Below are 11,720 nucleotides of genomic sequence, written 5' to 3'. Positions count from 1 at the left end.
GGGGGCGGGCGTGGGGCGGGGCCGGTCATCCTCTCAGCGCGGCGTCGCCGCCGGTCCACCCGCGACGCTGATCGTGGCGCGCTGCTGCCGCCTGTCGCGCTCCGTGTGCTCTGTGGCCCCTTTCGGCGGTGCGCGCCTCCCTCCCCCAGGGGCTGTTTCGAAAGCTGACGGGGTTTTTTTTGCAAGCTGTGCCATGGCGGAGGGGGCGGCAGGTACCGGTCTGCACGCGGAACGTTCTGGCTTCCGAGGCCACTCGCTGGCAGTTGGCACTACTCAACCGGCAGCCGCCGGCAGGGCACGCTGCAGGACGGGCGCTTTCCCTCGTCCTACTGTCCTGCCATGGCCACGCTCCTTTTTCTCCTCCAGCTGCTCACGTTTTCCCAGCAAGCCCTGCGAGCCTCCTCTCCGCGTATGCAGCCGCCCCCCCTGGTGGTCACCTGCCTCGGGGCTCACGGGCGCGGCTCCCAAGGGCGCAGCAGCGAGGGGTGGCTCTCCTGCCCGGCGAATGGCACCTTGAAACTGCGTTACCAGCCAGCCCCGGGAGCAAGAGTGGCGGCGGAGAGCAGCGGGAGGCAGCCTCCCTCCCCGCCGCACTGCCTCTGGTACCTGAATTCGGTTTGGGTGAAGAACAGCTCGCTCTGGTCAGGCCAAGTCACGCTCCAGACAGGCCTCTCCCCGGGAAGCGCTCTTTGGCCCGTGGCCTCCCATCTCGTTACAGTGCAGTGCTCATCTGCCTCGTGCGCTGCACCCGAGTGCCTGTACCGCAACTTGAGCCTCGAGATGTCAGCAGCAAAATGGGCCACCCAGAAGAGCGCACATGCGTACCGTGATCGCACGAGAAGCACGGCCTGTTTGTTCCATTGCTCTGCTTTCCCCTTGGATCCAGGGAAACACCGAGGATTCGTGGCAAAAGTGAACAGTGCCCTAAGTGGACTGACGCCGGCTCTCCCACGAGTCAGTGCTTCAACAGAACCAGCACTGCTTCACCAGGAAGCTGCCTGCAAATTAAACTCGGTTACAATTCAAAAGCCTCCTCTTCACACCTCTGTCATACATCAGAAAAAGGGTACAACGTTCTACCTGCGTGCCAGAGTGCTGGTGGACTGCAGCCTCCGCGTGTCCATAAAGCCTAAGTGGATATTCTATGCTGTTAAGGACATGAAAACTAATCCAGACTGGGATAGACCTTTAGATATATCATCACTGCACGGCGTACACACAGTACAGTTAACGGTTCCCAGCTGGACTCTGGATTATGGAATGTATCAGGTCTATTTCACTGCTTCAGTATATGTGCTCGGGACCAAAAGATCCTTCAGCAAGACAGACAGAATTTTTCTCGAGATAGAGAGAACTAATCTCGTGGCAAGTATTGCAGGAGGCGTCTTCCGCACAGTGAGCTTTTTTGATAATTGGACTCTTGATGGCTCTGTGTCCTATGACCCCGATTCAGCGGAACGACTAAAGGGAATCACGTTTACTTGGTACTGCACTAAAAAGCTGTCGGACTATGAAAGCATGAGGATCGGTGCGGGAAATAAATGTCATCCAGCCCAGAGGGATTTGAGGTGGCTGACGCCTTCAGGAGCTGTTCAAGTGGTAGCACCGGAATCCCTCCCAGGAAACGCTGTCTACCACTTTCGTTTAGTCATTCAGAAGGACCGAAGAAAGAGCTATGCCGACCAAAGCGTAAGCGTGCAGTCTGGCTTCTCGCCTCTTCTGGATGTGGCGTGCCTTGAGAACTGTGGCAGCACTGTAATTCCGACGGAGAGGTTTACGTTGTCAGGCAAATGCCTCAACTGTCGAACAAGCAGCCAGCCAGTGTACCACTGGTCGCTGTGGCTGGAAAATTCTACAGAAATTAGCTTTGACTGGTCTTCCAGAACCTCAACGGGCAGGTCCGGTGCTTACCTTTCTATACATGCTCTGACTTTTACCAGTACTGCAGATCAATCGTACATACTGCTACTAAAAGTGACTACCTGGGGCGGTAGGTCATCGCTCTACAGATATGCATTTAAAGTAAATTCTCCACCCAGGGCTGGCAAGTGTAGCATCAGCCCCCACCGGGGTACGGCTTTCCTGACCAAATTTGTTGTCCAGTGCAGTGGGTTTTCTGACAGCAACTTACCTCTGACATACAAAGTCATAGTGGCTTCCGACGTATCCAAAACTGCCAAAATTAACTCGGTGGAGGACAACACGTTTGGCACAATTCTGTACTTTGGCTATCAGCCTAGAATGCCTCCATCCCTCCTCCCAGTCGGTGTACCCTCTTGGAGGTATACGCTGACACTGTACGTTCAAGTGTGTGATTCTCTGGGGGCATTTACCCAACTGAGTCTGCATGTCAGAGCACAGAACCCAGTGAAAAGTCGACCACTGGCTGCTGTGTTCCATGATCTGCTTGCCTCCGTGAGTGGTTCAAGTGCGCCCATGACAGCTTATCTCCAGACCGGAGACTATTTTAATGCGGGTTATTTGGCTTACCTTGCAGCCTCTGTCCTAAACTACATTGAAGCTGCACCGACTCTCCAGATATCCAAGGCTCAGTTGAGGGAAAGCCTGGCTAAGACAGCCCTGAATATTTCGGTTGAGAGCACGATGGAAATTAACCAAGTAGTAGCCTCTCTTTTTCAAGTCACAGAGCAACCTGAGGAAGTGAACGTTCGATCGCAAGAGATTGCCATTACAAAACTGACGGAAGTAACTGGAGTGTTGAAAACACAGAGGAATGAGAGCCACTGGTCTGAACAGACAGAAATTCAGACGAGTGGAATACTAAGGTGCTTGTCCAACATCCTGAGAGCTGCTCTTCTGCGTCGCAGGAATGTCAATGTTGGTGCAGTCACCCAAGTCTTCTCCATCATGGAAAACTTAACTGAGATTGTTTTCCAAGGCAAAGTCCCTGGGGAGGAAGACACTGTCATGGAAACCAAAAACTGGAGAATCACTTTGATGAAGGATGAAAACTGGGACGTTGAAAATGCTTTCTCTCCCACCAAAGCCTGCAAAAATTGTTTCTATCCAACACTAAAAAATGGAAACTACTCAAGATTGTCCTACGATGCTGTCATTTCCACTGCCCTGTTTGAGTTTGATGAAAACCCTTTCCCTTGGTTGGCTTATACTTCAGAAATTGCAACAGCCATCTTGGGCTTCAAAATGGCAGAGACCAAGGCTAATGGGGATCTGCTAGGGATCCTGCCTGATGAAGCAAACATTCTTATCGCTAGGAAAGATACCGAATCATCGACATTTCAATTAGCAATGGGACCTGATAAAACACAGACCTACACAACTGGAGGATTTAGTCTTGAAGTGAACAGAGATACCAAGATCATATACATCCAGATCCTGACCAAATTAGAAGTGGCTTTCCAGGTGCTAGTGTTTTCAGGCACTAATGTCACTCAGAATTTTCCCATAGCCTCTTTTGATGCTTTTCACAACACTACAACGGTGGCAAGCAAAACCAAGACAGTCGATGAAGAGTGTAACGTCAAGACCCCTTGATAAACAAGACAACGACCCCTTTGATAAAGTCAGCTTTTTGGTCACTTTGTACACTGGCAGTCGCTGGGGAGCTGGAACCAGCGCAGATGTTTTTCTTCAGCTCATTGGCCAGAACGGCACCAGTGATATCCACTGCTCACGGCATCCAGAACTTCCTGCTTTCCGTCAAGGAAGCACTGACTGTTTTCTCTTAACTACGAAGGAAGACCTGGGAGACATCTGCGCCTTCAGGGTCTGGCACAGTAACAGAGGCCCATCGCCAAGCTGGTTCTTAAGCAGAGCCAAAGTTGAACATGTGTCCACTCAGAAGACCTGGTTCTTTATGTGCAGGAAGTGGCTTGCTCTTGACAAGGGAGATCGCTTACTAGAAAGGACATTTTGCGTCACCAACCCAAAAGCACCTCTGTCCAGAAAGGACTATTTCTTTATTGATCTGGCCAATGGTCTGAAAGAGGGCCATCTATGGCTCTCCGTTTTTGCTCAGGTTCTCACTGGCACTTACAGCAGGCTGCAAAGGTTATCTTCCTGTCTAACAATATTATTATTAAACCTGTTTGTGAACATTATGTTCTTTAATGCTGACAAGAATGAAGAATCTCCAGTGCACTTGAGGTACTTGAGATCAATTGCCATAGGCATTGAATGTGCTTTGATTACGATACCTGTGGAAATGATTATAATGGCCTTATTTAAGTATTCCCAGAAGAACCCGAAGAGAAGTCTACCCCTCCTTCCTGGAAATCTTAAAAACTGGAGAGGACGTTTGCAGAAATGGAAACCTTCAGAAACATCAGCACAGTCTGGCAGTATTAGTTCCCCGCAGAACATTCCTGGTGACAGCAATTCACAGGGCCTGACACATTACAGAAAGACAAGAAGCCAGGTAGCTCCTCAGAACAGCAGTAACTTCCCAATTTCAGAGGGAGGTGCAAGTACCACTGGAGCCAAGGAGCAAATAGAAAAGAACTCCCCTCCAAAGGTTAAGGCCTGGCAGAGAGGACTACCATCCAATTCCAATTTTAGCAATAACTACGCCAGAGAAGCAGGTAACTTGCAGGAAGGGCCAGGAGTGTCACCCTAACAGAGAGAAATGAAGAAGGAAAAAAGAAACTGAGAAGCAGGGGATAAAAGATCCTCACTCACCGAAGTACTTTGGAGAGGAACTCCCCAAGGAAAGAAAACACTCTAGTGGAGGAATTCCCTAAGAGAAATAAACCCTTTAGCACAAAACCGCGTGGACCCTGCTTGCTGCCAAGCTTCCTGTCTTTCTCCCATTCCCCACGGTGATTGAATGGGTTCCTGGCATCAGTGGAAAACTATGAGCTATGCTGGAAACCTGGAAATTCTCTTCCTTTCTACAGACTCCTTGCTTTTATTTTCACAATTGCACTAGATAGCCATTCTACTTAGCTTTTACAACTAGGGCAGCCTTTGCAGCCACCATCATTGTTTGATGTGTTGGACACTGCCTGCCGGCCTGCCCAGGCAGATCAACACAGGTAGGCAGCAGGAACAATCACAGACCCACAGTGAAAACTGAAGAACACATTTCTTTTCCATTCCTCTCTAACCAGAGCATTCCACAGGCAACACCCAGGCAGAGGCACACAAGCATAGGCATAGCCAACACTGAAATCCACTCATTCCAGAGAGTCATCAGCCTGCTGCTCACGCCTGTTTTTCAAGGGTTTGCACAGGTGACGTTTACCATTGTCCCCTGCTCTTCAGTGGGCTGTGATCTTTTCTGCCTCAAGACAGGGAGGTCCAGTGCATCCCACAGGGTACTTCAAGTATAAGAAACACCTGTATTGTCTGTACACAAATGTTCTACTTGTCTGAAGTACCAAGGATATCCTATCCTCACCAAGCTTCCGCTTTTAACCCATTCCTCCCAACATGGCCCTTATCTGCTCACTGCCTGGCACTACCACTTGCTGCTCCTCTTCTCATCAGAGCACACACTTGGGAGAAGAAAGATCCTGAGCACTGTGCACATGCAGTGACCTTTCTGACCTGGCGGCTCGTGACAGCGATGGGCAGTTGGCAATATCCAAGATCACTTACTTGATAGGACATTTTCCATCACCAACCCAAAAGCACCTCTATCCAGAAAGGACAAATTTTTGTTACTTTAGCAAATAGCATGGCAGGGGGCTGTCAGTGGTTCTACATTTTTGGTCACTTTCTCACTGGCCATTGCAGCAGCCTGCGAAGGTTATTGTGTTGGTTAGCAATATTATTACTAAAGCTGCTCTTTAACATCAGGTTCTTTAAAGCGGCCAAGAGTGAACAAGAACCAATACACCTGTCATTCCTGAGGTCAATACTAAAAGGAACTGCATGTCTTTTGGTCACCAGCACTCTGCAAGGTATTGATAATAGCCTTACTTAAGTACTCCCAGGATGAACTTTTACCTTGTAGCCTGAATAAAAAAGTCACAAACAGAAGAACACCCTTTCTATCTGGAAATCTTAAAAATAGGTGGGAATACTTTGGCAAGAGACCACTCACAACTTCTTGCTGGTGGTGCACCTGTCTCTCACGGGCATTAAGTGATAGCTGTAACTGCGGTATCATCATTTTTTGCTGTAATGTATGGCGTATCTTATGGCTATGAGACTTCACTGGAGTGCTTTTTAGGATTGGCAACCTCCTTTTTTATTATGAAAGAATTTTTCTTTTGAGTCCTAAACACGCTTTTCTTTTTTTCCTTCCAAAGCACTGCAAAAACATTGCATGGCTTACCTAGGAATTTTATTCTGAGGTTAAACTGGATAAGGAAACAATGAATGATGGTGAGATGAGAGAGAAGCACTTCAAACTTGTCCAGATCAGAGACACCAAGCAGTATAAGCCTTTAGAAGCTGAAAACACTGTATAAGATTAAAAGTGAAGGCAGTCACTTTCAAAATGGACATCCTCAGTCACCTTGTTGTTACAGCACTCATCTTCTATTTTGCCTGTTCCACTGAGAAAACCAACAGTTTTCACTGTAACCTGTTTATTGACAACAAGTTGTCTCTCACCCTCTCTACTAGGAATAAGCTAGAAGATGTTTGTATATGGGTGAATGATGTCTTCTTGATCCACAACAATGTTCAGTCAAGCTCTATCACTGACAGCTCACCTACTATCATTATTTGCATAGTTGCATTATTTGCAACTATGGGACAAAAGTACAAAAAAAAAAAAAAATTGTTTCCATCCTCACAGCTTTGCAAATAAGTTTATAATCAGTTAAAGGTTGGATTTGCTGCAAGAGAGCAACTTGCTTGGCGAAAAGACGTGGGCTACAATCACTGAATTAATTACATTCAACTACATTTTCCTGCTGTTTCCTATTTGGATCAGATTTTAAGGATTACTCTAGGCTCTTTGACATTTCTTGTAGTTTTGAACGCTCAAAAATGTTGTAGGGGGTTTTGTATGACTTGTGCCTGGTTCAAAGACCAACCTTGGCAGCCTTCTAAAGAATGAAGAAGAAACAAGTACTTGTTCTTGTATTACAAAGGATCAGAAAGGCACTGTGTTTTCTGATCTGGAGCATAGCTAAAACAGGCAACCCCAACCTTTGCCACAGTGTGCTCTATGGGCATCCTGAGAGGAGATGTCAGCAACATTTAAGGATTGAAAAATAAGTACTTTTGTCAACATCATATTGAATTTAAAAAATGTTATCACGGTACTATTATGTGATAAGGGAAAACAATCCAGGGCATAATAAATACAGTTTTCTTAGGACAATATTAGTCAGCTTTTCTTTCTGTCCACATCATTCAATTGTTTTTTCCCAAATAGCATCTATAGGAAAGTGTTCTCTATTTAATTGGACATATGATCCTTGGGGCTACGTTCAAGTTCTTTTATCCAAAAGTATTTCAGGCATGTATTTCCTTAGAAAAGGTAAGGAGCTTACTGTTAAAATGCACTGAGCTCACTACATGGTTATACAACATTCTCAGTATTACACATTCTGCTTATACAGATTATTGGAACATTATTCCTTTAAACTGAGTGATTGGAATATTAATTCATATCCCCTTCTTGAGCTGGTAGTGGTTAACTACTCACAGTGATACAGTTTGGGAAGGTAAACATAAATCTGAGAACACTTTATGCTCTTTTTTGTGGGAGGAAAGTGGAGAAGAGCAAGCAGGACACAGCCTAAGGCAGCTGTACACAGCAATAGCAAGGAGATCCTGAATGACAAAACCAGCTGCTGTCCCCTTTCCCATAGGGCCAGCCACTTATTCACTGGCAAACATGTCCTGCACCAACATGTGAAGTTTCTCTCGCATGGTCAGAGGCTGGGATCTTAACAGCATCATCATTGTTCTTGCCTCTGCACAAGCATGAAGAGGTTTGGATTGGTTTGGTTTAAGATGTGACTGACTTGTAGCCACAGGGGTCCAGGTAGTCTCATAAGTCTCAAGGTTTCTGTCCCTATCATGACAGGTATGTAAAAAGACTTGAGATGAAAAACACCAAAACAGAAACATCATCCTAGCACCTTCTCTACTCTCTAAAGAAGCTTTACAGAATTCTACAACCCAACGCTTTCCACTTGCCTAAATGGAGCATAGTGAACACAGAGAAGCAGCTAAAGGTTATACTCACAAAAATTTGGATCTGCTGCCTTTAACTTGGAATGGCATCCTTTGGTGCTTCCTAGACTTGCACCATTGCACAAATTTGCGTACTGCAAAAGAGAAAGTGCCAGTGACAGTGAGCGTAACATTTCTGAGTCCGCAACTTACCTGTTAGATTTGATTGTAATGAGGTAATCAACTCACTTGTTATGGGAAAGAACCACAGGGGTACACATACACACATGAAGACACTGACAGAGTGATTGCTGAAGTATTTTTTCCTCAAGAAACAAAACTAAACAGTTTTTTTCTCATCTTCCAGATGATAACCAGAAACTGTCTGAATGGCGGACCCAGAGGGTGGTGATCAATTGCACAAAGTCCATTAGGAGGTTTCTAAGTAGCAAAGTACCTCAGGGAGTCCAATTCTGTTTAATATTTTCACTAATTATCTGAATGATAGAGTGCATCCTCAGCACGTTTGTAGATGACACGAAACTGGGATGAGAGGCTGATTCACCACAGGGCTGCGTTGCCGTCCAGAGGGATGTGGATGAGGAAGCTGTCCAAAGGACCCTCATGAAACTCAACAAGTATTCAGTCCTGCCTGAGGGGAGGAACAACTCCATGTACCACTACATGCTGGAGGCCACCAAGCTGGAAAGCAGCTTGGCAAAAAAGGACTTCAGCGTCCTGGTGGACACCATGTTGAATGTGAGTCAGCAGCATGCCCTGACCACGAAATAGGCTAATAGTACCTTGAGCTGCATCAGGTAAACTGTCAGCAGCAGGCTGTAGGAGGTGATCCTTCCCTTCTACTCAGCCCTGTTGAGGCCACGCTTGGAGCACTGTGTCCAGTTCTGGGCTCTACAGTAAAAAAGGTATGGATGTCCGAGAACAAGTCCAACAGAGGCACATGAAGCTGTTGACACCTATGGATGTCTTACCTGTGCTTTCCTGCACTCTCATTTCAGGGCATACCTCACAACAGTTCTCACAAATGCCTCTTTGCAAATGAAATCTGTACATGGTTGTGTAGGTAATTTATACGTGATTGTGTAGGGAGATGAAGTTTGTAGAAAGACATAATGTCTTTTTCAAGACCAAAGATGTAGTTAAAAAACAATCTTTTGGTCACGACCTTTCTTCGGGTCTTAAATCAGAGTGATTCATCAGTGTCACAGAGTGGGCCATAGGGGGTTAGTAACGTAACTTACATTTTTCCTTCTAGCTTACTCTGACTTAGGAACTTGCCATGAATTGGGGATATTGCTGTTAACACAGAGCTATAGTAACCCTGGTTCTTAATAAATAAACAAACAAGCAAACAAATAAATACATAAATTCTTATATTCAATCAGTAGAGGACAGGTTTTAATTACATTAAAGATGCATGGGATCTCTGCACGTGGTTTATATCCATATACATTTTACTAACTACTCAACTAACCTGGAAAGTGAATTTAGACAAATCCAGTTTTACGTGTCAATTAGGAGAGGAGTTAGAGGCCTGAGGAGGACTTCAGCTCAGGCTGCTCTGTAGTGGTCTTACCTTCTTATACACTGGCCTCTTCCCAGAAGTTCTTGTTAAATCAGATGCAAATGGCCAACAAAAATAAGAAAAAAAAAAAAACACGAGGGAGAGAAATCAAGTTACAGTTAGCACAGAGTTTCAGTCAGTACGCCTGTATTTCTGTCACTACAGGTAGAGTAATTAACGGTGCAGGAACACGTACTGCTGTCACAGAGCAGTCTCTAGAGACACCTGGAGGTCATTCAGCACTTTCTGTAAGGTTTCCTGCATGTAATTCATTGAGGAATTGTGTGTTCTTGTCTGGGTTTGTTTCTGCTGGCCCTTGTGTTGGGCTCTGGGAGCCCCACAGGTGACGCTCTCTGACCAGCTCAGCCCTGAGCTCACAGAGACCACATCAGGCCACCACAGTGCCTTTGGGCTGGGAAGCCCAGCTCACAGCACTGACTCTGAAGAAGGGATGAGGCAGCCTCCTGAGACTGCAGTTCACAATTACTTAGTCAGTTGTTCTTTCCTTGTGGAAATCTGATGACTAGCAACGTTTATTTTAGCAGCTGCAACTAATTTCAGATGACTGTTTCTCTTTTCCAGAGCCCTGTGGGGATGAGAGGGACAGCTTTCACATCACAGAATCAGAATTGTAGGGGCTGGAAGGGATCTCTAGAGATCATCGAGTTCAATCCCCCTGCCAAAGCAGGCCCCCTACAACATGCTGCACAGGTAGGTGTCCTGGCGGGTCTTGAATATCTCCAGAGAAGGAGACTCCGCAGCCTCCCCGGGCAGCCTGTTCCAGTGCTCTGTCACCCTCACTGTGAAGAAGTTCCTTCACATATCAGTGCAAACTTCCTATGCTCCAGTTTATGGCTGTTTCCCCATGTCCTGACCCCACAGACAGCTGAGAAGAGGTTGGCCATGTCCCTTTGTCTCCCACACTTAAGCTATTTATAAACATTAATAAGATCCCCTCTCAGTCTTCTTTTCTCAAGGCTGAACAGATCCAGGTCGCTCAGCCTTTCCTCCTCAGGAAGATGTTCCAGGATCTTTATCATTTTTGTGGCCCTCTACTGGACTCCTTCCAGGAGATCCCTGAATTTTTGTACCAGGGAGCCTATAACTGGATAACGGTACTCCAGATGAGGCCTGAACAGGGCAAAGTAGAGGAGGAGGATCACCTCCCTTGACCTGCCAGTCACATTCCTTTAAAGCTCCAATACATCCTAGATAAAGGCTCCCCAGACCTCAGGGTGCCAAGGGACGCCCTGACAGGACCGGTGGAGAACCTTGTATGCTGTGGCCTGCTCAGGCTGCCAGCACCCTCAGCTATTAACGCCGCTTGCAGCATGAGTGGCACTTCACGGCTCTGGGATGCAGCCCTGGGAAGGATTCCAGGAGAAGCATATGGCCGTCCGAGGGCAGCGTGCTGCGATGCTTGTGGAGGTGTGCAGCAGAGGAGCCGTAAGGAGCCCGGAGGAAACCTTTGTGACCTGTGAAACCTGGGTGCTTCCAGTATAAGGTTGCACCTAAGCCAGGTGGATCCTTGGGATGGCAGCTTTGCACTGAGAGAACCACGGAGCTGTGGAGACAATCAGGCACCCAATTCCCCTTCAGAAATGGGGAGGAAAGGGGAAGCTTGCAAGAGATTTGAGACAGTTCCACAATTTCCTTCCACGTTTGCTCTGTGAACCCCCAGAAAGCATCAGCATGTCTCAGTAATGTAAGAAACGGCCTCTCTGCCCTAGGAGAGAGATTGGTCATCTCCAAGGCACTTGAGCAGGTAGGAGAGTCTGCAGGTACACTGCAGGATGCCATCAAAACAGTTGCGTCTTTGGTGTAACGGACTGAGTAACGTCTTGAGCTGTCTTCCATCTCTGTGCATCTGTGAATCAAAGAACTACATTTGTGCCCTGGGGACTACTATCCCCATGCTCACAGGTCTGTGCATTTGGGAGTTTTTTCCACCAGGATTTCCCCCCCGCTCTAATTTTACTAATATACCAACTTGGAGGGACCAGTAGATGTGTACCAGTGCAAGGACACCTCATGTTGATTTCTTTCTCTGAATGGGTGTGGAATGCAAGTTGTA

The 11,720-nt window shown here is 46.8% G+C and overlaps 2 protein-coding genes across 2 annotated transcripts in view; both read left to right on the top strand.

Moving 5' to 3' along the window:
* Positions 1 to 57: 57 nt before the first annotated feature.
* LOC121107180 (polycystic kidney disease and receptor for egg jelly-related protein-like) lies at positions 58 to 3,337 on the top strand. The gene is made up of 2 exons (XM_040650087.2): positions 58 to 2,875; positions 3,130 to 3,337. Exons 1-2 carry the CDS (start codon positions 340 to 342, stop codon positions 3,183 to 3,185), a joined length of 2,592 nt encoding a protein of 863 aa, XP_040506021.1. The 5' UTR covers positions 58 to 339; the 3' UTR covers positions 3,186 to 3,337.
* A 7,919-nt stretch (positions 3,338 to 11,256) lies between these two features.
* The window catches only part of CDPF1 (cysteine rich DPF motif domain containing 1), a 50,016-nt gene continuing 49,552 nt past the window's right edge, over positions 11,257 to 11,720 (top strand). Inside the window, exon 1 of the mRNA XM_040697680.1 lies at positions 11,257 to 11,569. The gene's annotated coding sequence lies outside the window, so the exon portion shown is untranslated. The remainder of the gene's footprint in view (positions 11,570 to 11,720) is intronic.

This window comes from Gallus gallus, chromosome 1 (genome assembly GCF_016699485.2).
Source record: "Gallus gallus isolate bGalGal1 chromosome 1, bGalGal1.mat.broiler.GRCg7b, whole genome shotgun sequence".
NCBI classification, from domain to species: Eukaryota; Metazoa; Chordata; class Aves; order Galliformes; family Phasianidae; genus Gallus; species Gallus gallus.
The sequence above is the reverse complement of the archived record's forward strand: the minus strand, read 5'-3'. Positions and strand labels throughout refer to the sequence as shown.

Excerpts from the sequence above, each read along its gene's own strand:
- LOC121107180 (XM_040650087.2), top strand. The coding sequence starts at position 340 with ATGGCCACGCTCCTTTTTCTCCTCCAGCTGCTCACGTTTTCCCAGCAA. Across the intron at positions 2,876-3,129 it reads AGTCTTCTCCATCATGGAAA|ACTTCAGAAATTGCAACAGC; the intron begins ACTTAACTGAGA and ends TGGTTGGCTTAT.